Source organism: Oncorhynchus kisutch, linkage group LG11 (assembly GCF_002021735.2).
Source record: "Oncorhynchus kisutch isolate 150728-3 linkage group LG11, Okis_V2, whole genome shotgun sequence".
NCBI classification, from domain to species: Eukaryota; Metazoa; Chordata; class Actinopteri; order Salmoniformes; family Salmonidae; genus Oncorhynchus; species Oncorhynchus kisutch.
The window spans coordinates 33,370,060-33,396,245 of NC_034184.2; the positions used below are offsets into that span (position 1 = coordinate 33,370,060).

The 26,186-nt window shown below is 39.9% G+C and overlaps 1 protein-coding gene across 2 annotated transcripts in view; it reads right to left on the minus strand.

Moving 5' to 3' along the window:
- The window catches only part of LOC109899747 (glutamate receptor ionotropic, delta-1), a 472,062-nt gene that overhangs the window by 27,385 nt on the left and 418,491 nt on the right, over nucleotides 1-26,186 (minus strand). For both annotated transcript variants that reach the window (XM_031835660.1, XM_031835661.1), the window contains exons 10-13: nucleotides 25,110-25,307; nucleotides 23,764-24,085; nucleotides 12,099-12,237; nucleotides 4,025-4,220 (exon numbers count right to left, since the gene is read on the minus strand). In XM_031835660.1, coding sequence (XP_031691520.1) covers nucleotides 4,025-4,220; nucleotides 12,099-12,237; nucleotides 23,764-24,085; nucleotides 25,110-25,307 — 855 coding nt within the window. The remainder of the gene's footprint in view (nucleotides 1-4,024; nucleotides 4,221-12,098; nucleotides 12,238-23,763; nucleotides 24,086-25,109; nucleotides 25,308-26,186) is intronic.

The following is a 26,186-nucleotide window of genomic DNA, read 5'->3' on the forward strand; positions in this document are numbered from 1 at the left end:
CCAGATGTATGTTGATAGTGTCGTCATTCAGCCACAACTCCGCGAAGCATAAGATATTACAGTTTTGAATGTCCCGTTGGTAGTTTAATCTTCCGCATAGGTCATCAATTTTATTTTCCAAAGATTGTACGTTTGCCAGCAGAATGGAAGGAAGTGGGTTTTTTTTTTAAATCGCCTACGAATTCTCAGAAAGCAGCCCGCTCTTTGGCCCATTTTTCTCCGCCTTCACAGGGATCTGGGTCTGTTCCCGGGAGATCATCATTATCATTCCCATCGGGCTCGTCTGACTCGTTAAAGGGAAAAAAAGGATTCTGCCATTACGTGATGAGTAATCGCAGTCCTGATGTTCAGAAGTTATTTTCGGTAGTCAGTATATGAATGTTATCTGTTAGTAGCAAGTTATTGATTTCATGAACCTTGTTTAGTAGGCTAGATATGTTAATGTGGGATATTATTGCTTTACTTAGAGGTAGACATGACAGCAATATTTATGTTTTACCACAGGGTGAACCTCGCAGTGGAATTTTCTACTTGAGCAAACCCTCTCAGTGCTAACAGTATAACTCAGGTTCATAGGCTCATGATTACTGCTGACAACAGCTGTAGGATTGACAGAGGCATTTAGGGGAGATACAGGGACATAAATTAGGTTACTTACTCTATGACCGCCAACACCCCTGGGACAATGTACATTTGCAGCAACACTATGATAACTCAGCGACATGATGGTAGGGATTATCTGAGCAGGGTCACATATCTACCTCTATCACTTCAGTATCCCTGCACATTGTAAATATGGTACTGGAACTGACTGACCCTGTATTTAGTATGCCTCATTTTTCTTGTTCTTATTTCTTTTGATCTACCTTATGTTATTTTGATGGGTACATTTTTTTTAAAGCAGACATTGAATATCCCTTTGAGCATGATGAAGTTATTAATTACACTTTGGATGGTGTATCAATACACCCAGTCACTACAAAGATACAGGCCTCCTTCCTAATTCAGTTGCCGGAGAAGAAGGAAACCGCTAAGGGATTTGACCATGAGGCCAATGGTGACATTAAAAGAGAAAGTTTAATGGCTGTGATAGGCGAAAACGGAGGTTGGGTCAACAACATTGTAGTTACTCCACAATACTAACCTAAATAACAGAGTAAAAAGTAGCTTGTAGAGAATAAAACATATTCCAAGACATACATCCTGTTCGCAATAAGGAACTAAAGTAAAAATGAAAAAATATGGCAAAGAAATTACCTTTTTGTCCCACTTCATAATTTCAAGCATGGTGATGGCTGAATCATGTTATAGGTATGCTTGTCATTGACCAGGACTAGGGAGTATTTTAGGATAAAAAGAAACGTAATAGAGCAAAACACAGCCAAAATTCCAGAGGAAAATCTGGTTCATTCTGCTTTCGGACAGACACTGAGAGAAATTCACTTTTCAGCATTACAATAACCTAAAGCACAAGGCCAAATGTACACTAAAGTCGCTTACCAAGACTACATTTAATGTGCCTGATTGGCCTAGTTACAGTTTTGCCTTAAATCGACTTGAAAATAGCTGTCTAGCAATGATGTAGCATTTAAAAAAGAGGAATTAGCAAATATTGTACAATTCAGGTGTGCAAAGCTCTTAGATACTTACCCAGAAAGAGAGCTGTAATTGCTGCCAAAGGAGATTCTAACATGTACAGTTGAAGTCAGAAGTTTACATAAACCTTAGCCAAATACATTCAAACTCAGTTTGACAATTCCTGACATTTAATCCTAGTAAAAATGACCCATCTTAGGTCAGTTAGGATCACCACTTTTATTTTAAGAATGTGAAATGTCAGAATCATAGTAGAGAATTATTTTTTCAGCTTGTATTTCTTTCATCACATTCCCAGTGGGTCAGAAGTTTACATAAACTCAATTAGTATTTGGTATCATTGCCTTTAAATTTTTCAACTTAAGTCAATCATTTTGGGTAGCTTTCCACCATCTTCCCAAAATAAGTTGGGTGAATTTTATCCCATTCCTCCTGACAGAGCTGGTGTAACTGAGCCAGGTTTGTAGGCCTCCTTTCTCACACGCTTTTCAGTTTTGCCCACAAATGTTCTGTAGGTTTGAGGTCAGGGCTTTGTGATGGCCACTCCGATACCATGACTTTGTTGTCCTGAAGCTTTTTTGCCACAACTTTGGAAGTATGCTTGGGGTCATTGTCCATTTGGGTGACCCATTTGCGACCAAGCGTTAACATCCTGACTGATGTCTTGAGATGTTGGCCCTGTCCGGGGGTGTCCTCGGATGGGGCCACAGTGTCTCCTGACCCCTCCTGTCTCAGCCTCCAGTATTTATGCTGCAGTAGTTTATGTGTCGGGGGGCTGGGGTCAGTTTGTTATATCTGGAGTACTTCTCCTGTCCTATTCGGTGTCCTGTGTGAATCTAAGTGTGCGTTCTCTAATTCTCTCCTTCTCTCTTTCTTTCTCTCTCTCGGAGGACCTGAGCCCTAGGACCATGCCCCAGGACTACCTGACATGATGACTCCTTGCTGTCCCCAGTCCACCTGGCCATGCTGCTGTGCCAGTTTCAACTGACCTGAGCCCTAGGACCATGCCCCAGGACTACCTGACATGATGACTCCTTGCTGTCCCCAGTCCACCTGGCCATGCTGCTGCTCCAGTTTCAACTTCCACCTGACTGTGCTGCTGCTCCAGTTTCAACTGTTCTGCCTTATTATTATTCGACCATGCTGGTCATTTATGAACATTTGAACATCTTGGCCATGTTCTGTTATAATCTCCACCCTGCACAGCCAGAAGAGGACTGGCCACCCCACATAGCCTGGTTCCTCTCTAGGTTTCTTCCTAGGTATTGGCCTTTCTAGGGAGTTTTTCCTAGCCACCGTGCTTCTACACCTGCATTGCTTGCTGTTTGGGGTTTTAGGCTGAGTTTCTGTACAGCACTTTGAGATATCAGCTGATGTACGAAGGGCTATATAAATAAATTTGATTTGATTTGATTTGATGTTGCTTCAATATATCCACATAATTTTCCTACCTCATGATGCCATCTATTTTGTGAAGTGCACCAGCCACACCTGCAGCAAAGCACCCCCAAAACATGATGCATGAATTTTTCCAAAAATTGTTTACAAAGTAGATGTCCTAACTGACTGGCCAAAACTATAGTTTGATAACAAGAAATTTGCGAAGTGGTTGAAAAACGAGTTTTAATGACCCTAATCTAAGTGTATGTAAACTTCCGATTTCAATTCTATTGACTCAGGGGTGTGAATACTCTTATTTCTGTAATCCATGTTCAATAAATGTGGAAACATTTCTACAAAAAATTTTAAACATTTTTAATGATGGATTCTTTTTGTAGATGGCTGAGAAAGTATATTTATTCCATTTTGATTTCAGGCTGTAACACAACTTGTTGAATAAGTCAAAGGGGATGAACACTTTCTGAAGACATTGTAACTAAGATTGTTGTTCATCCAACATCATTTTATGTACAGAAACACAAAGCAATTTACCATTACACCAAGTATCTGCAGAACACTACAGATATTGCCTCAACTAATTGCAATTAGAGGTTCAAAGATTCCTGAGAGTCAATGACAAGTGTGTGTGACTAGACTCTGTTATAACTAATTTGTTTAATTACTGGAACATTTCTCAGGCTGTTGTGTGTGTGTCTTAGGCTGTGAGATATTCACTTCAGCGTAACCATTAACTTCTAATCAGGAAATAAATAAATAAAAAATACACTATTCAATAATAGATTAACAATTCCATTTACTCCCACACCTCCTTATGAGTAGAGCCAAGTAATTATCTCTCTACGGACCTCATAGTATGCCCAGCATAGATCTGTTTTTGTGTGTGTGCTGAAAGGTACGTTACCTTGTATAGCTGTATTGATTCAGAATTAAACATCCTCATTTATTCTCACTCATTTAGAAAAACTTTCCTAAGTGGCTACAGTTTTCTGAAATCAATTAGTTTAGACCCGGCTGTCCCTGAGCTCACCTTACGGATGCCTTCAGATGGGCTGGAGACTGAGTGTTCGTGTCCGTTATTCTTGTTGATGGTTCTCCAGAGCTCAGCGAAGGTGCTGTCCTGTTCCAGAGCGTTGGTGCCTTTGGCTCTGAAGTACTCATACACGGCTGAGTCTCTCACTGTTCCGTAGGCTAGGTCCATCTGTTTGGACAAGTCCTGGAATGTTCTGTCGAGGCGAACAAAGGATATGGGTCACATGGAGGATAAGCAGTCATGTGCTTTTGGAGGTCGCCCTATGCGACCAGAATGATGCATTTGTCAATATTTTATTTTGAAGCACTGGATTCCTACTACTAGTTCCCTTCACAAATGCATACAAGAAGCAACACTAATCGAATGTGTTAATTCAGGTATTCAAATGTTTTATATTCAGTTTAACTTGGAGTACCACTACATAAATAATAGTAGATAATTGCAATTCAACCACAGTCAAATCTTGCCTCAGCACTTGAAGTCATGCCTAAGTATCTTCTCAAATCCTCTAACTTACAGGGAAGCAACTAATGAACAAAACAATGCAGAGGTGTTAAGTGCCAAATGTTGATGGCTTATTAGAGGAAAATAAGAACAGAAAATGGCTGCAGGCAACAAAAAAGGATGATAGGAAGGACAGTCGGATAACAACGTAAGCATTCTATCATGTAGGAACTCTTCCTATCCATGCCATCAGTGGAAGCATTACCATGTTTACCTCTCAATACTACACGGATGACGCAAGTGAAGATGTCATTGTTAAAGTCATTACTTAATTATTGAGTTTATATACCCATTCTGGGGTCAATTCGAATAATGTTTTGTTAATATTTTCAGCATTACTTTCACAATGTTTCACATTGATTGTATGCATAATTTAAATGTAACATTAATTTGGATGAGACAAAGTCCACTTGATCAATTTATTTAATTTTGTATTTTTATTAATAAATAAATAAATAAATAGGCCATAGTGGTGAAGTAATTACAATTTATCAATTAACAATGGAGTGATAGATGTGCAGATGAGGATGTGCAAGTAGAAAACAAATAGTTATTGCTCTGGTAGCCTATGGTGCCAATGACATCTATACTGCCAACAACTAGTCTGGTGCAGCCATCTAAGGTTGCAGTAACTTTATATTCGCACAGATTCTAAGGACATACATAAAGTTTACATAACAAATGTCATGGCCCCATTTCCATTAGTTCAGTTCTTATAGCTCTGCTGTGATATCGTGCCATCTAGTGGTGTAGCGCGGCTGACTTTGAATGCAGCAGCTAATCATTCTCAAATTCATTGAGTCTATATACCAAATCTAGAGTCAATCTGAATTATGGTTCAGATGTAAAAACTATTCTTATCATTAGTATATGTACTAATGTGCATTTATAGGTACATTACGGCCATATTTGAATGCAAAAACTACTCAAAACCATTCAAATCTGGAGTGAATCGTATGGATGGTTCATGAGGAGAAGATGGTTTTGTGCATTAGCGTTACATATGCAAATAATGAGTTAATAGTTTCCCTGTTTTTTTCATAGTACTAAGTTCAGTGAGGTTCATGTTAGGGACATGATAGCGATGACACGTTTCAAGTTGATAGACAACTGTGGATTGTATTTACATTGGTTTAAATCAGTGGTCACCAACCGGTCAATCGTGATCGACTGGTCGATCTTCAAGGCATTCCTTGTTGATCACCAAACATTTCTGTGAAAAACCCAACGATACAGTCTTGCGTTGTTATTCAGCACTGTCAACACTTTGTTTAACACTTTTATTAGTGTATTGTCCCTACTGCAGTTGCAACGAATGGCTATAGCAAAGTATTCCGATAAGCTTGCGATGTTATTATTATCCGCTTGTCTTTTTTAATATCAAGGAATATTTCACTTTCTCTGGTCATAGGAGTAACATGAATTGGTGCATGAGAATTAATGCCGTGCGACTTGAGTTTTGCCATCAGTTGGAAGACGGTCCCCTTTTCTCAGAGATGGCAAGGAGAGGGGAGGGACGGTGAGTCGGGTGAAAGGCAGCCTCACCGCTGCTCCCTCCCCTCAGACTGACCATCAGATGCTCCCTCCCCTCAGACTGACCATCAGATGCTCCCTCCCCTCAGACCGACCATCAGATGCTCCCTCCCCTCAGACTGACCATCAGATGCTCCCTCCCCTCAGACTGACCATCAGATGCAGGCCATCAGTCCAGAAAAATACTAATTATTATGCTCACTCAGCTGTGCCTCACAAGAAATACAACAAATAATCTATTACCAGTGTGATCATATACCTACATTTCTGGGAAGAACAACTTTGGCAGGGCAAATCAAGCATAGCCAATATATTGTATTTGTATTTATTATGGATGGTCAAGGACCGGATGTTGGGAAAAGCTTGTATTTGTATTTTATTACAGATCCCCATTAGCTGCTGCCAAGGCACCAACTACTCTTCCTGGTGTCCAGAAAAATTAAGGCAGCTTATACAATTTTAAAAACATTAATATACATTCACAGAATTCACAAAACACTGTGTGCCCTCAGGCCCCTACTCCACCACTACCACATATTTACAGTACTAAATCCATGTGTATTGTGTATTGTGTGTGTGTGTGTGTGTCTATGTTTGTGTTGCTTCACAGTCATGTTTTTTATCAGTTTTTTTAATCTAAATTGTACTACTTGCATCAGTAACTTGATGTGGATTATAGTTCCATGTAGTCATGGCTCTATGTATTACTGTGTGCCTCCCATAGTCTGTTCTGGTGGACTTGGGGACTGTGAAGAGACCTCTTGTTGCATTTTTTGTGGGGTATGCATGGGTGTACGAGGTGTGTGCCAGTAGTTTAGACAGACATCTTGGTGCATTCAACATGTCAATACCTCTTATAAATACAAGTAGTGATGAAGTCAATCTCCTCCACTTTGAGCCAGGAGAGATTGACATTAATAGCTCTCTGTGTACATCCAAAGGCTAGCCGTGCTGCCCTGTTCTGAACCAATTGCAATTTTCCTAAGTCCCTCCTTGTGGCACCTGACCACACGACTGAACAGTAGTCAAGATGCGACAAAACTAGGGCCTGTAGGACCTTCTCTCCATCTTAGCTACTATTGTATCAATATTTTTTGACCATTACAGTTTACAATCTAGGGTAACTCCAAGCAGTTTAGTCATCTCAACTTGCTCAATATCCACTCCATTTATTACAAGATTTAGTTGAGGTTTAGAGTTTAGTGAATGTTTTGTCCCAAATACAATGCTTTTAGTTTAAGAAATATTTAGGGCTAACTTATTCCTTGCCACCCACTCTGAAACTAACTGCAACTCTTTGTTAAGTGTTGCAGTCATTTCAGTCGCTGCAGTTGCTGACGTGTATAGTGCTGAGTCATCCGCATACATAGACACTCTGGCTTTACTCAGTCAGTGGCATGTCGTTAATAAAAATTGAAAAAAGCAAGGGGCCTAAACAGCTACCCTGGAATATTCCTGATTATACCTGGATTTTGTTTGAGATGCTTCCATTAAAGAACACCCTCTGTGTTATGTTAGACAAGTAACTCTATATCCACATATTAGAAGGAGGAGTAAAGGCATAACACATACGTTTATCCAGCAGCCGACTATGATCGATAATGTCAAAAGCTGCACTGCAGTCCAACAAGACAGCCCCCACAATAATTTTATCATCAATCTCTCAGCCAATCATCAGTCATTTGTGTTGTGCTTGTTGAGTGTCCTTCCCTATAAGCGTGCTGAAAGTCTGTTTACTGTGAAATAGCATTGTATCTGTTCAAGCACAATTTTTTCAGGAAGTTTACTAAGGGTTGGTAACAGGCTGATTGGTCGGCTATTTGTATTGGGCCTATAGCCTACTGAACAAACCTCATTACTCCAGAACTGTTTTTAATTGGTGCATAGGCTTATGTTTTTTTAAATCATAAAAAAAAAATCTGAGCAGTAGATCTCTGCTTGAATTTTAAGTGTTGTGAGCTGACCACTGGTTAAAATGGACATGTAAATTGTTATTTATGATTTGTCAATTCAGCCATCTTTTGACTTAATCGCTTAGATTTTTTTGTGCATATTAGCATACAGTACCAGTCAAAAGTTTGGACACACCTACTCATTCAAGGGTTTTTCTTAATTTTTTTAACTAATTTCTACATTGTAGAATAATAGGGAAGAAATCAAAACTATGAAATAACACATATGGAATCATGTAGTAACCAAAAAAGTTCCCACATATGCTGAGCACTAGTTGGCTGCTTTTCCGTCACTCTGCGGTCCAACCTATCCCAAACACTTGTGAAGGCCAGGTAAAATGTAACCTTTATTTAACTTAGCAAGTCAGTTTAGAACAAATTCTTATTTACAATGACGACCTATCACAGCCAAACCCAGACGACGCTGGTCCAATTGTGTACTACCATATGGGACTCCCAATCACAGCCAGATGTGATACAGCCTGGATTCGAACCATGGACTGTAGTGACACCTCTTGCACCGAGATCCAGTGCCTTAGACCACTGCGTCACTCGGGACTACTGTATTTGCTATTATGCATCTACAGGTATAGTTGCCATCTTTGTATGCATCAATGTTATTTTAGGGACTATTGTGATGAGTGCAAATACCAAATTTGAAGTGAATCTGACTTTCATTCCTTGAGAAGAAGAGTTTGTATGATTATTTTAAGTATTAACTTTACACTGTAAAAATGTTATTGTTAATAGTTTTCTTTTTTAAAGATATCAATGATAAACTGAACATGGTTCATAAAGGTAATATATTTGATGACCCCCAAAAGCTTTAAGTTGATAGGCCCTTGTTGAGTGGATGTAAATGGACAAGTGAAATCTGATTTCTCATTAATTTAGCCATCGCTTAACCAATCCCTTAGCTTTTCTCAAACTAAGTTAAGAGATGTACCTTGGGCCTACATACCAAATTACTGTTAATTGGATTTACAGATATAGGATCTTCATTTGAGCCAGTTTCCTACAGCAGGAAAATAATCCTGCAGTTAAAGGAAATGTGAATTATTATGTGAATTATAATTAATAGACATTTTTTCTAAGGGTTTATACATTTTTCACTAGGGAAAATCAAGTCTGAGATTTCAAAGTTTAAATTACAAACTGTAGATGCCTTTGGGCCAGCATCCCTGTGCTTAATGCTTTCGACACCTTTTTAGAGTCCATGCCAAGACAAATTGTGGCTGTTGTGAGGACAAAAGGGGGACTCAGATTAGGAAGATCTTCCTAATGTACACTTAGTGTATATTATATGATCAAAATAATGGGAAAACATAGTTTAATACTAATACAATTGAGAGAAAAAATTGAGAGCTTTTGATAAACAAGTAATTTCTTAAAAATCTCAAAGATAGAGGTCAACATTATTGGCACCCTTAATACCTTTCAATACCTCACCCTGCGAGGATAATGGCACTGAGCCTTTTTTTCTAAAACATTTTACGAGATTGGAGAAGACATTTGGAGGGATATCAGACCATTTCTTCATAAATAATATTTCCAGATCCTTGAAATCATTTGTCTGTACTTGTGGACTTCCCTCTTCAATTTAAAAACCAGACTGAAACATTGCAAAATGTTGATTTTGGGGTCAATTAACCATTTATTTGAGGATTTTGATGGAGGCTTGGGGTTATTGTCTTGCTGGAAGATCCACTTGAGGCCAAGTTTCAGCCTCCTGGCAAAGGCAACCAGGTTTTTTGATAAAATGTCCTGGTACTGGGTAAAGCTCATGATCCCGTTGACCTTAACAAGGAATTAGGTTATTTTCTGCATAATTTTCCTCTGACGCCAGACCCACCAATGAATGGTGTGCATGGTCAAAGAGCTCTATGTTCATGTCTCAATTGGTTGGAAGAGCATTTGGAAATGTTCTGGCAAAACACATCCCTGACCATGCTGCTATCATGAAGTTACTCAGTACTGTCTATTTTGATAAGGTTTCTCGAAGGTTTTAATCTAAGGGACATTTTACTGTGCAGATTTTCCTCAGTGCATTTTTGACTGTATTCCAGACCAGGTCTAATAACTTGCCAATTGTCAATATGTTTTGTATGCCACACAAATAAACCCTTGTTACTTGTAATTAGTAATTGGTAATTAGTGAATCGGTGTGAATAGGAGTTTCTCATATCGTTCAGCAGAGAGACATCATCAATCTGAAGCAATACATTCAATCACAGTCCTTTAATCTCACCTTTCCACCCTGAGGCATGGTGATTACGCTCTCTGATGTTTAAATAAAGAATGATACGTAATTATCACACCAGTTTATTATATTTAGTTTATGGAATGATTCAAGAAAGCAAATGTTGGCTGATGGAGCTAACAGCATTTATTGATTAAATCTTTCCTGCCACTTACACACATTAACACTTTGATTTGCACACGCACGTATGAACACATGCATGTACACACACCTTTTTCCTTTTTTCTAGAGTCTTGATTTGGCCCCAAGACAATACAGATATATCTTCTGTAATTTTCTCCTTCCTATGTGTCATTTCCACTCTAAACAGCTACAGCTGAAGTCATAAGTTTACATACACCTTAGCCAAATACATTTAAACTCAGTTTCACAATTCCTGACATTTAATCCTAGACATTTAATCCTAAAAACTCATTGTCTTAGGTCAAGTAGGATCGCCACTTTATTTTAAGAATGTGAAATGTCAAAATAATGGTAGAGAATGATTTATTTCAGCTTTTATTTATTTCATCACATTCCCAGTGGATCAGAAGTTTACATAAACAATTTAAAGGCAATGTTGAGTTAACTTGGGTCAAACCTTTTTGGGTAGGCTTCCACAAGCTTCCCACAAAAAGTTGAGTGAATTTTGGCCCATTCCTCCTGACAGAGCTGGCGTAACCGAATCAGGTTTGTAGGCCTCCTTGCTCGCAAACACTTTTTCAGTTCTGCCCACAAATGTTCTATAAGATTGAGGTCAGGGCTTTGTGATGGCCACTCCAATACCTTGACTTTGTTGTCCTTAAGCCATTTTGCCACAACTTTGGAAGTGTGCTTGGGGTCATTGTTCATTTGGAAGACCCATTTGCGACCAAGCTTTAACTTCCTGACTGATGTCTTGAGATGTTGCTTCAATCAACATTGAAGTTAGGCCTTGAAAAACAACCACCTCCAATTGACTCAAATTATGTCAATGAGCCTATCAGAAGCTTCTAAAGCCATGACATCATGTTATGGAATTTTCCAAGCTGTTTAAAGGCACAGTTAACTTAGTGTATGTAAACTTGTATGTAAATCCACTGGAATTGTGATACAGTGAATGGTAAGTGAAATAATCTGTCTCAACAATTGTTGTAAAAATTACTTGTCATACACAAAGTAGATGTCCTAACTGATTTGCCAAAACTATAGTTTAACAAGTGTGGAGTGGTTGAAAAACAGTTTTAATGACTCCAACCTAACTGTACATAAACTTCCGACTTCAACTGTATACAGAGACATAATAATTGTGTCTGAGCAGTAGAAAGATGTTGTCTACAAATATTATATTTTTGTACTAATGGGCACGGTGTTTGGGGGTACAGCTGATTGAACAATAAGCCGTGATATAAAGGATCTAGGTGCTATTTAGCATTCTGCCCAGTAACCAACATGTTCTATTTAGACAGGAGTGTGCTAAATTGGATTTATTAACAAATAACATTTGGACTGAGGAGGGAAAACTTCTTTTAAGGAGTGGGTTAGGAATTACAATTGTCTGTCAGTGTGTGTGAATCACACTTGGTAAATATTTATGGGCTTGTATAAGAGAGACAACATGTCAACAGCCTGCCCAACTTGAGTTTATTGGTATGTCTAATTTTGCCTAAATGGGTGAGATCTAACCCACAAAGACAAAAAACATCAGGAAATTGGCAGTGCAGGTCAATGCTGGAAAAAGTAAGACATACCAGTATCCTTGCCAGTTGAAGACACTTACCACCAGAAAATCACCACATCATTCAATGAGTCTTAAAGATAGAAGGATACACTGTACAACAGGGTTGATAAGTTGATAACGTACCGCACAGCGTTGTCCATGCGGGATACCGTGAGGTAGGCTGCCAGGTTGGCCGTGTAGGAGGAACACACAATGAGGGTGAAAAGCCACCAGCTGCCCATGACGATACGTAGAGCCACAGAACCCAGGATGGAGTCTCCCCCTAGAAACACAAGATAAGTTAGTATGTACTGTATGAAGTCTTGAACAATATTATGTGGATTTGATTCATTGTTTGTGATATCACAACTTATTGCACCATCACTCTGCCGGTTTTGTTTTATCCTGTTGATCCTAATGATCTGGTTGATTTTTTAAATAATGGAATTGTATTTTTCAGGACCTCTAAATTATTCTGCTCTCTCTCGCCTGTCTCTGTATCATAGCACTTCATCGTACTCATTCTAACTGTCTCTGTCAATTTCGGTCTCTCTTTTTAACCCTCTTTCCACCAAATACTTTTCCTCTCATTCCCTCTCTAAATGCTCCTCCACATTACCACTGTTTGCCCAGGCAGCTAGCTGGCTCTCTCTTCCTGTAGCAGAAGTCTAAGCACTCTGTCTCCATACATGGCCTAAATTCACAGAAAGCGGACGAGGAAATGTCAATGTGAATTATCATTTTGAAGAGTAACGCCACAGAAATGTCATCTGAGAGATTCAGGTTGTGAGAAAAAGCATACATTTGTCTCCAAGTGTCACTATCAATGATGTACCCTTAGGACCTTTTCAAAAAAGAAAAAGAAGAAAAACAGAGTAATATTGTGTTCATGCGGCACTAATACCAAGGTCAAGAGGTTCTAGAATATTTTTTTCAGAGAGGTGTTTGTGGAAAATCTAAATGCCATAGGGTTGTATAAAAAAAAAATATATATATATATATACAATATATAATAATATAATAAAAACCCTGGAATGAGTAGGTGTCCAAACTTTTGACTGGTACTGTGTGTGTGTGTGTATATATGTATATATATATATATATATATATATATATATATATATATATATGTATGTATGTATGTATATATATATATATATATATATATATATATATATATATATATATATATATATATATATGTATATATATATATATATATATATATATATATATATATATATACATACACACACAGTACCAGTCAAAGGTTTGTACACACCTACTCATTCCAGGGTTTTTATTAATTTGTTCTATTTTCTGCATTGTAGAATAATAGTGAAGACATCAAAACTATGAAATGACATATATGGAACCATGCAGTAATACAAAAAGTGTTAAACACATCAAAATAAATGTTATATTCTTCAAAGTAGCCACCCTTTGCCTTGACAACAGCTTTGCACACTCTTGGCATTCTCTCAATCAGCTTCATGAGGTAGTCACCTGAAATGCATTTAATGCATTGGTATTCGGGTTGTGAAAGGTCGGAAACGTTCCAGTACATTTCCTGAATTTTTCTTTTTTGTGGGATACACAAGGCAATTCAAGGTCTGTGGCAGATTTTGGTTAAACTATCCCGAATTCAATGGAATTGCAACTCTCTGCATGCACGGTGCATTCTTCCATCACATGTACACCTGATTCTCAAGATCTTGCACACTAATGAGATGCTATTGAGCCCACACTACTACACTGTCTGAGCCAAGGACACAATGCTTTCAAGTTTTGATTACAATACTGGGTGGGGTGAATATATTTTATATGATACATGATGTTTTGTTAACTAGTAAATAGTAGCCTACAGCAAAGTGTGTTTAAATCATTTCTATCTTGTTAACTTCTGCTAGTTAGATTTTGCTACCATGTGGCTTTTAGCTTGCTTGAGCCTTCTAACTGAGGAGTGTTAATTCACCTGTTTCCATACATGTTTAATTTTAAAACATTTATCTTACAAATGAGTTTAACCGAACTGCTTAACCCTTGTGTTAAGGGTCAAAAATGACCCGCCACTAAGTTACATTTTTTAGGGATAGGGGGCAGCATTTTCACTTTGGATGAATTGCGTGCCCATAGTGAACTGCCTCCTACTCTGTCCCAGATGCTAATATATGCATATTATTATTACTATTGGATAGAAAACACTCTGAAGTTTCTAAAACGGTTTGAATTATGTCTGTGAGTATAACAGAACTCATATGGCAGGCAAACTTCCAAACAGGAAGTGGAAATTCTGGGGCTGGTTGATTTTCAACTCATCGCCTATTTACATCCCAGTAAGATATGGATCTGTTCGCACTTCCTACGCCTTCCACTATATGTCAACAGTCAGTAGAAGTGGAATGAAGCCTCTAGTGTGTTGTGGGGACGGATGGCAGCTATTTGAGTCAGTTGTCTGGCAGAATGCCAGTTCCTGGTCATGCGCATTACTCATGATATCGTCATGCGTTCCATTACTCTGTAGACAACAACAAATCAAATCAAATGTATTTATATAGCCCTTCGTACATCAGCTGATATCTCAAAGTGCTGTACAGAAACCCAGCCTAAAACCCCAAACAGCAAGCAATGCAGGTGTAGAAGCACAACACATGCTCCGGTTGTAACGTTATTGGATATATATGATAACAACATCCTGAAGATTGATTCTCTACTTAATTTGACCAGTTTATTCGACCTGGAATATAGTTTTTTGAAGTTTTCGTCCGAGTTCGCCTGGACCGGCGCCAGCGTTTGGACATGTGAACTAAACGTGCTAGCAAAAATACCTAATTGGACACGAATTCCTGGCACTGCATTCTGATGAAAGATCATCAAAGGTAAGGGAATATTTAGGATGTAATTTCGTATTTCTGTTGACTCCAACATGGCGGAGGAATGTTGTGTACTTATGAGCGCCGTCTCAGATTATTGCATGGTATGCTTTTTATTGTTGCATGGTATGCAGATTATTGCATGGTAAGGTTAAAAAGAAATCTGACACAGCGGTTACATTTATCTTTCATCAAAGTTTATGATGAGTATTTCTGTTATATGACGTGGCTCTCGGTAATTACTCCGGATATTTTGGAGGCATTTCTGAAAATGCCGACAAAGTAAACCGAGATTTGTGGATATAAATATGCACATTATCGAACAAAACATAAATGTATTGTGTAACATGATGTCCTATGAGTGTCATCTGATGAAGATTATCAAAGGTTAGTGATTCATTTTATCTCTATTTATGCTTTTTTGGCTGGGAAAAATGGCTGTGTGTTTATTTGGATTTGGTGGTGATCTAACATGTAATATGTTGTGTTTTCGCTGTAAAACATTTAAAAAATCGGACACGATGGGTAGATTAAGAAGATGTTTATCTTTCATTTGCTGTATTGGAATGTTGGTGGGGGGGGGGGGGACCTGTGTCCTAGACAGGTTAACAGCAGAGAAAACCTCCTAAATTATATATTTTTAATTAGAACTTTGACGACTTCTCCTAGAGTGGCGCCAACATTAAAAAAAAGCGAAACATCGCCTTTATTTCCATGAAAGCTATACACAACCAGGGTACGGAGATTGTCTGAGGGTCATTTTGGACCCGGCAGTTATAAAATCATTTCCACGCCAATGAGAAATTGAGATTGTGTGCTACTGATTGAACTCAGACAAAACTAAAATTGTCTTGTGCATGTGCAGCATCTCCCCTCCAAGTTCACAGACAATATTTAAAAATTCAGACAAAATAAAAATGTCATGAAAGCATTGTTCACTAATGAGGAATGCAGGCAGAGGCAATACAGGTGCTGCAGATGACAGCCCCCCTGGTTCTCTCTTTGCCGAAGCAATGAGAGCACGTTTCAGTGCCCAACAGGTTGTAGATCAGATTTTTTTCAGATGTCCAGGAGGAACTAGAGAACAATTATTTAGACGAGGAGGTATCTGAAGAAGACGATGGGGAAGAATACAACCCAAAGCATGATGCATCATCTTCAGATGAAGAAGAAATCCACACAAAGAACAGCAAAATAACATGGTCCTTGTCACCATATGACAAGCAGGGCAGGATGGCAGCACAAAATGTCAATAGGATGACCCCAGGGCCCACAAGACATGAAGTTGCCCATGGCTAGGAGATTGCCTCAACATTCTACATGTTCATCACACCAGCCATCGAAAAAAATCATCCTGGAGATGACAAATGTGGAGGGTTTCCGTAAATATGGAAAAAAATGGAAAAGGATGGATGAGATTGACCTGCGTGCCTACATAGGGCTGCTAATCTTAGCGGTGTGTATAGGTCCCGAGGTGAGGTTACATGTAGTCTCTGGGATCCAGAGAGAGGAAGGGTGATTTCAGTGTCACGATGCAACTGAAAGTCTTTCTCAAGAATGCTATGATTGAATAACCATGAGTCAAGACCTGTAAGACACGTGAGAGACAAACTGATGGCCATAAGAGAGGTCTGGGAGAAGTGGGTGGAGCATCTGCCATAGCTCTACAACCCAGGGACTGAAGTAACAGTGGATGAGCAACTGGTTCCATTCAGAGGTGCATTTGTATTTTCATGTCTGTAATGTAAGTGATTTTCACCGTTCATTTTATGTGTTGCTGAAATATCATTGATTTATGTGATTTTTTTTCTGTGGCACTGATACTAATTACTGGAAGTAATCTCCTTTGTTAAAAGGTCGCTGTCCTTTCTGGCAGTATATGCCCAGCAAGCCAGCAAAGTACAGCATCAAGAAATGGGTGGCCTGTGACACACAATCCAGCTACACTTGGAAGATGCAAGTCTACACAGGAAAGCCGACCAGCGGAGGCCCGGAGAAGAACCAGGGGATGCGGGTTGTGCTTGATGTGACAGATGGTCATCTGTCACATCTTCCATTACATCATTGATGTGTCCTCATACAATGCCTTCGTGATATGGAACAAGATCAACCCTACCTGGATGCCTGATAAGCGGAACAAGGGGAGGGTGTTCCTGGAGCAGCTGGGAAAGGAACTTGTAACCCCACACATTCAAAGAAGGGAGTGCCTCCGCCACACAGCAGCCTCTGCAGCACTTGTGAAAGCTGTTCAGGGGGCTGAATCTTGTCCTCATCCACCTGAGGCTGCAGCTGAGGCAGGCAACAGGAGGAGATGCGAATTCTGCCCTGTAAAAAAAATACTATGTGCTTGCACATATGAGAATACATCTGCAAAGTCCATGCACACACACTTGGATATTGTCCTACATGTGCTAAATAGAGTTGATTGATTTATGTTCTTCACATTTTGGTTTTGTATTATTTATTTAACCTTTATTTAACAAGGCAATTCAGTTAATGAACACATTCTTATTTTCAATGATGGCCTGGAACGGTGGGTTAACTGCCATGTTCAGGGGCAGAACGACATATTTTTACCTTGTCAGCTCGGGGTTTCAATCTTGCAACCGTACGGTTAACTAGTCCAATGCTCTAACCACCTACCTCTCATTGCACTCCACGAGGAGCCTGCCTGTTACGCGAATGCAGTAAGAAGCCAAGGTAAGTTGCTAGCTAGCATTAATCTTATATTTATAAAAAACAATCAATCAATCCATCATAATCACTTGTTGATGATATTACTAGTTTATCTAGTGTGTCCTGCGTTGCATATAATCGATGCGGTGCGCAATCGCGAAAAAGGACTGTCGTTGCTCCAACATGTACCTAACCATAAACATCAATGCCTTTCTTAAAATCAATACACAAGTATATATTTTTAAACCTGCATATTTAGTTAATATTGCCTGCTAACGTGAATTTCTTTGTGTCACTTCTCTTGCAACATAGTCAGGGTATATGCAGCAGTTTGGGCCCCCTGGCTTGTTGCGGACTGTGTGAAAACTATTTATTCCTAACAAAGACCGCCAACTTCGCCAAACGGTGGATGATTTAACAAAAGCGCATTTGAGAAAAAAGCACAATCGTTGCACGACTGTACCTAACCATAAACGTCAATGCCTTTCACCTGTTGGTACTAGGGGGCAGTATTTTAATTTTTGGAAAGAAAAACACCTTGAGGTATTGGCATTGAATAATCATAATCGTTCGACCTCTAACAGAGATCACTACTCAACTTTGCACATCAGATGCTGCTGCTTATATACATAGAGATGGAATCACTGGTCACTTTAATAATGGAACACAAGTCACTTTAATTATGTTTACATACTGCTTTACTCATTTCATATGTATTCTATTCTACAGTATTAGTATTAGTCAATGCCACTCCGACATTGCTCGCCCTAATATTTATATTAGGGATGCACGATATATTGGTGAACATATCGGAATAGGCCAATATTAGCTAAAAATGCCAACATCGGTATCGGCTGATGTCTAGTTTAACGCCCCAATGTGCAAAACCGATGTCAAAGCTGACGTGCATACTTATATAACATAGGTACATGACGTAATGATGCCACGTAAAATGTTGCGCTATACGTGCAACACAGCATTCCTAAACTAGCCCACAATGTCTGCTGTGTGGATCGAGCAGTCATTTGAAAGAGTAACACAATGTCTGCGAAACAACTAAAAGGCTAAATCTATTAAAGCCAAGATAATGGAATTCATTGCCCTTGACATTCAACCGTTCTCTGTCGTAGGTGATGTTTGCTTTCGCCGACTGGTCGAACACCGGTACACACTAACAAGTACGCTATTTTTCAGATGTTGCCCCACCGGAGTTACACAGTAATGGCGTCACTGCTATTAGCTTCACGACATACATACTATGGAATGCCGTTTGGGTCTTTGCTTGTCAAAAAAGATACAGTAGCACTGTTAATGCTGTACAAAAGTCTGCAAACAAGAAACACTGGCAATGATGCGATGTATTTACAATACCACGTTGGTAATGAAGCATAATTTGTTTGACCAAATTCTGGGGTAGCTAGCTTTAGCTTGGTACCTAGCTAGCACCAATACAACCAGCCTGAAAACAATGACCAGTAGAACCTGCAGTAATGTTCATTATTCTTAGCAATGATTTATGAATCCCTGTGAGTAAGTATTAGCTAGGTTGCCACTTGTTGTTCACCTCCTGAAATTGAACTTCAGTTCATGAAAATAAATAGCTAGCCTGCTACTTAACCCTGTTGCCCACAGCTAACATTATAAGCAGCCAGCTAGCTTCATCTGGTTACTGAGACTCAACCGCACTGGGTTATGCATTGTGAAGCTAGCCACAATAAGGATTAGGCACAATCGTGGAATTTGCAATGTGCTTTCAAAATAAAAGTATGCAATTGACAGTAATGCAAATTAATACAAATAGTATAGATATGCCATACTTTTATTTTGAAGGCTAACCACAAAGTCCACTGTTGTGGCTAATCCTTATTGTGGCTAGCATCACATAGATGGGTCTGACCACCCTTAATCAAATAATAACTGTCTTAGGGTTATTTTAGATGGCACCTAGCTATATAGTTAGCTAGTTAACGATAGCTACTAAAACAGATGTGTTATTTAACATGTATCTTTTTTGACATGCAAAGACTCAAACAGCATTCCATAGAAATCCTGGTTGAGAATGAAACGACTGAACAAATGAACAATGAAACAGCACAGCAAGTAAGTGAAATAAATAGGTTTTGATTATGTTTTACTGGAAATGGGGACATACGTAAATGACAACAAAATTACTTTTTAGTCAGTGTGGTGTGTGTTTGTAACCTTTATTTAACTAGACAAGTCAGTTAAGAACAAATTCTTATTTACTATGACGGCCCGGATGACGCTGGGACAATTGTGCGCCGCACTATGGGACTCCCAATCACGGCCAGAATGTGATACAGCCTGGATTCGAACCAGGGACTGAGATGCAATGCCTTAGATCGCTGTGTCCATGTGTGTGTGTTAACTATTTACCTGTACTAGAATGCTTAAAAGGCCGCTAAAATTGTAAATATCGATTATCGGTATCGGGGTTTTAGTCAAGGAAAATATCGGTATCGGCCCAAAAAATGTAATATCGGTGCATCACTAATTTATATATTTCTTCATTCCATTTTCTTTTTAGATTTGTGTGTATTATTAGATATTGGGAGGATCGACGCTGGAGACGAGAAGCAGGTACAGTGAGAACATTTAATAAACAACCGACATGAAAAAGGACAGAAACAGCATCTGGTCAGGGGGAAAATAACGACATCAATGCTGACACAAGGAACAAAGTGAGGAGCAGACAAATAAAGTGGGGGTAATCAACAAAGTAATGGTGAGTCCAGGTGAGTCCAATGTTGCGCAGATGTGCGTAATGATGGTGACGTGTGCATAATGAAGGGCAGCCTGGCACCCTTGAGCGCCAGAGAGGGAGAGCGAGAGCAGGGGTGACAGATCGAGCAAGGAACACAGACATTTCACTACACCTGCAATAACATCTGCAAAATGTGTGTATGTGACCAATAAAATTGGATTGCTATTATAAACTGGTTACAAACGCTATTGTAACAGTAAAAACACATGTTTTGTCATACCAGTGGTATACGGTCTGAAATACCTTGGCTTTCAGCCAATCATCATTCAGGGCTCAAACCACCCAGTTTATAATTCACACCGAGGCTTTGTGGTTATGGAGAGGGAGTGTTGGAAAGATCTTTGAAATGGATGTAAATTAAACTGACTTGACTTTTTGTGTAATGAAAAGTAAATGTGTCTCCTTGTCTATGTAACAGACATTTCGGAAACTGAATGTACTGAACGCAAGCATGAAGCGGAAATACCAAAACATTCTACAGATGACCGAATCAGTGGATTCAGAGGAAAGATTTCTTATTGGAGAGAACTCCTTTTGACTCTGATCCTGGCTCAGCTGACATGCCGGTAAGTGAAATCGGAAAGCTGATCAAGCTGTCATGTGACCGAATGCTCCAGACAAAGCATTCATGGGTCACTATGGAGGAGTTTTGGTTCCTGACTCAAAGGAAATACCCTGCAGTCTCCCCCCGAGCATTAAAACCCATGGTACCCTTCACCAGCTCATATCTGTGTGAAGCTGGATTCAGTGCTCCCATCTACATTAAAACCAAATATCGATTCAGGTTGGATGTGACAACAGATGTGAGGAGCTCACTGTCGACCACGCCCCCTGACTTTGAGACGCTCCGACGCGACACTCGTCAAGCACATGCATCTCACTAGTGGTGGTGAAATAAGAGGAATTATGTCAGACTAATTTGCACTTGACTGTCATAGCCCCATATTAAAAGTATGTGATGTTGAGTTGAGAACACTATCAGAAATACTGTTAGAATGTTTTGGAATTGACTGCCATAGCCCCAAATAAAAAAGTGAACATTAGCTGTTAATTACATACTTTTTTTACACATGGTTGGGGTCGCAATCATTTTCAGATATCAAATTGGGGTCGTGGGCCAAAGTTTTTTGGAAACCTCTGATGTACACCTTCTCACAATCATCCACTGTGGCTGTCATATTTACCAACACATTTACGTCATCCTCCAAAGACGTGAAAAGGTCAACAAGTGAAAATAAAAAAGTGAGGATTCCTAAAATGTGGTGGGACTTCGGCTTAAAAAGGCTGCCTGGCAAAGTGCTAGATCCGTGGTCACCAACCTTTTCTGAGTCGAGATCACTTTCACAGTCAAAAAGCAAGCTGAGATCTACTGTTCAGATTATTATTTTTTACATTACCCTCACAACAGTTTTGTAGGAATGTAGGAAAACATTATCACAGCATATTGGCTATATGATTGGCCTGCCAATATTGTTAATCAGACAATATTATATTTCACTAAGCGAGCTTTGATAACAAAATAGATCAGTTGGTTTAGCACTTTTTATTATTTTTTACTGGACTGATGGTACCTGCATCTGATGGTCAAGGAGGTCAAATCACGACGTCAGTAATCTTCAGGTTGAAAAGTCGGAGCTCTAGAAAGATGCCAGAGTTTCCTACTTGGAATTCCGAGTTGGATGACCACTCAAAACAATTTTTCCCAACTGCCTCTCACTGTCCCTGCTCTCTCCTTCCTTTCCTCCGGTGAGACTGACCAGAGAGAGGGGACACAGTCTTTCACCTGCTCTCTCCTTCCTTTCCTCCGGTGAGACTGACCAGAGAGAGGGGACACAGTCTTTCACCTGCTCTCTCCTTCCTTTCCTCCGGTGAGACTGACCAGAGAGAGGGGACACAGTCTTTCACCGGCTCTCTCCTTCCTTTCCTCCGGTGAGACTGACCAGAGAGAGGGGACACCGTCTTTCACCTGATGGCGAAACTCAAGTCGCGCCGCATCTGCCTCATGCACAAATTCATGTTGTTCCTGTGACCAGAGAAAGTTCAATATTCCTTAATATTAAAATCGACACGAGTTTCTAATAATAATAAAACGCAGGGCTATACTTGGCTATACTTGGATACTTGGCTACTCATTCATTGCAGCTGCAGCCCGAGTGGAAGTATGGAGAAGTGCGTTTTGTAATAGTGTAGAATAAAAACATTGACAGTGCTGAAAATAAACCTAAACATGAACTCACTCATAAAAACAGCAGCTCTTTGCTGTATTCGTTGACAGTCTCTCTTAAAAGTGATTAAATCTTACGTATTAAACTTGGCTGTGCCAGGGTTATAGAAGCTCTGTAGCCATGGTGATTTGAGCTATCCGATTGGGCAGCTCAATAGGTGCACTCGATTTAGTCACAGATTTGGGTAGGCGTTGTCTCACGGGAACACTTTGCTTACCCAGTGCGCAGGACTTTTGAATCAAGTGCACCTACCGGCAACAGCTCAAAACGATTTTAAAAAAGGAGCACAAACCTTGATCGTTCATTGGCTTTTCTACAGAAATATTTAGTGATTTAGGAATGCCTTGAAGATCGACCAGTCGATCGTGATGAACAGTTGGCGACTCTTGAGGGTTTAACAGTGGTTGCTGAAGTAGTAATTTATTCACAACTGAGATGCCTGGATCTGGACCAGACTCAAAAACCTGATAATCTTTGGGTCGAAGGCACCTTTAAAACGCTAGAGTGGGAAATGGGCTACATTCTTCAGATGATACAACTCTGCTATCTGTATGTGTGGCATTTAATAGGGACAAAACACTGACTCTTTCCATAAATGACCATGTGAATCCAGGTGAAAGCTATGATCCCTTATTGATGTCACTTGTTAAATCCACTTCAATCGGTGTAGATGAAGGGGAGGAGACATGTTAAAGAAGGATTTTTACATTTTCAAATCCTTTAAAACATGGATTGTGTATGTGTGCCATTCAGAGGGTGAATGGACAAGACAAAATATTGAAGTGCCTTTGAACAGGGTATGGTAGTAGGTGCCAGGCGCAATGTTTTGTGTCAAGAACTGCAACGCTGGTGGGTTTGTCACGCTCAACAGTTTCCCGTGTGTATCAAGAATGGTGCACAGCCCAAAGGACATCCAGCCAACTTGACACAACTGTGGGAAGCACTAGAGTCAACATGGGCCATTGTCCCTGTGGAATGCTTTTGACACCTTGTAGAATCCATGCCCCGATGAATTGATGCTGTTCTGAGTGCAAAAGTTGTTGCTAATGTTTGGTAGTGTATATCTGTCTATCTAGACATATATGGATCTATCTATCTATGTGTCATATTGCTGCCAACGGTCAAAAGTCACTGTTTAGTTGTCAGTGATATTGTACCAAGTAAGCATTTTACTGCATATGAAGCGACTTTGATGCAAGATGCTGGTGTCCCCTCTTTCCTCTCTTGTGATGCCACAGTACCAAGCTCACCTTGCTGCACAAAAGCTCCATAGACAATCCAGATGGCGCTCTGGAGGGAGGTGGACACAGAGGTGGCCTGGTGTCCCCCTGCAGGACGGACCGACTGGACCCGCCTCAGGATGAAGATCATGACACCAACCACGGGGATGGCGGCTGCGATGCACGCCCAAACGGCCAGGTCAAAGGGCGCCAGCAGAGAGAAGATATTGATCTTCTCCTCAGACTTCCTCATCAGAATCCCCACAGAGTAGTCCAAGTAGCGCTTGCTGAAATCCACCACACTCTCCCTCTCTGGAGTTATAGTGATGGCTGATACTGCCAAGTCTGCTCGCTGTGCATGGATAGAGAGATAGATCAGTTACAGCCTTGAAAATACATTCAAGCTGTTGGTTCTGAGATAATACTCTGTTTGTTGATGTTTGCCATTTCATGGTCACAGAAAAAAAGTTATCACTGTAAAATAGCTGTCTGTTGTGGCTTTGTCCTTGGCTCTTTCCATTGTTATATGGGCTTGAAACTAGAACTATTTCACACAGCAGAAGGCCATGCAGACCTATACAGGCCAGACAGATTCCACATGCCAATTAACTAAATTATTTTATTGTAAAGCTTTATTGTAAAGGCTAATCTCACATGACAGATTTACAGTACACATGTTGCTAGTATCTTTTTTTCTAATTTCACAGTGGTATCAACACTGGTTGTGGACACCTGCTGATAGAGTGGGACCCTATGACACAAATTATGTCTGGATTGTTGGGATAAACACTATCTCAAGGCCATAATCAAAGATAAATTCTCCCTTCATGAAGTGATAATGTCCGCAAAGTACTGTTAGCGTGAAAGGCTGGAAAGTAGTTCACCTGGGCTGCATTCTCTGCAGCAAGTTCACTTACAGGAAATTACAGGGACTTACACATTGCACTTCAGTCTTACTTCTACCGGTGATTCTCTACTACATTGGGTGATATAATTCTTCCCTGCCCACTCACTGCCCTACTGTTAGCATTGTTAGCCTGCTGAGTTGAAGCCCCTCCTGCACTGGTTACTGCTTTGTCTGGAGAAGCCTGATTGTCAGCCTGATGGCCAGACTGTAGTGGAGCCACTCTGATGCAAACATCATTGGCCTTAACAGATCTGCCACAATAGTGAGTCATCACACTGTGCAGTGACTATCTTTCCATGAAGACCAACACTATAATGGACTCCACTGTGTTAAGGCTACAGTCAGCTACTCAGGGAGGAAAGAACTGCGGCAATTGGGAAAAACGACGTCACCAGAGCAGTCAACAGCAAACTATCGATCAACCTCCAAAACAAACAGTACAAACTCCAGTAGCGGTAGACAGACTTACCTTACTGATGAGCTCTCCTATCATGCCGTTCCAGGAGCCGTTAAAGGTAGGGGTTCCATACTTTCCATCGGCCACCTGGTAAATCTCATACTTGAAGCCCAGGATCTTGCCCAGAGCATCCAGAACATCAATGGAGAAGCCTTTGTAGCGTTTAGGTTGCCCAAGAATGTTCTCAGCTACCATCACAAAGGGTTCCTCCTGTTGGATAACATATAGAACACAACATAATTTGGGTTTAGAAGTTCAACTTTACTTTGACTAAATGCCTTGGCTCAAAAACATACAGATATAGAGTATTCATGCAGCCAAAAGTTTAAACACGACTGTAAATTTGACAAGTGTCCGTGTGCATTAAATCATAGTCCCATCATTTGTCAGCATGCCAAGGTGGTTCATAAGCAAACGGGTCCATTTCAACCGAAAACATTTCTTTTTGTCATTTCGGACTTTTGGGTGACTACTTTATGAAGACCTGCTGCAAGTCAAACGTCATCTTCATAAAGAGTTTATTGGGTGTCTGTTGACCCGTAACAGCCGGTGTTGTGGAGACGTGTGACACTTAATCAGGCAGAAATTACCATTCTAAATATATTGAGGCAAACAATGGCTCTTCTTTATGGGAGAGTGTCAGGAATGAATTGAAGGGGTGGATTGGAAAGACTACATGAATTAAACAGAGCTGCCGAGAGGGAGCCAAGCAGAACCTATGTGGATAAGAATGGGGCAGGTAAATCTTGTGTGAAGAGAGAGAGCAGAATGGTAGCGGACAAGCAGCTAAGGAGGAGCTGTATTGTATGGTTGCCCTTACAGAAAAAAAAACTTTATTTCACATGTGGAAGATCACATTATTTCACATAAAATGTTACAAATTTTACATGTTTTTGGAACAATTCACATGTTCACATTTTCTTGTGTAGTAGTATGTTAATCATCCTGGTCTAATAGACTAGACATAAAGGTAAATCCGAGACACTCTAATTAGTATTATATGTTAATGTATGTTTGGTATGGTTACATAAGACAGATTGTTACTTAAGGGTGGATCTGTGGACGTACAATGTGAATGCCTAGCAACCC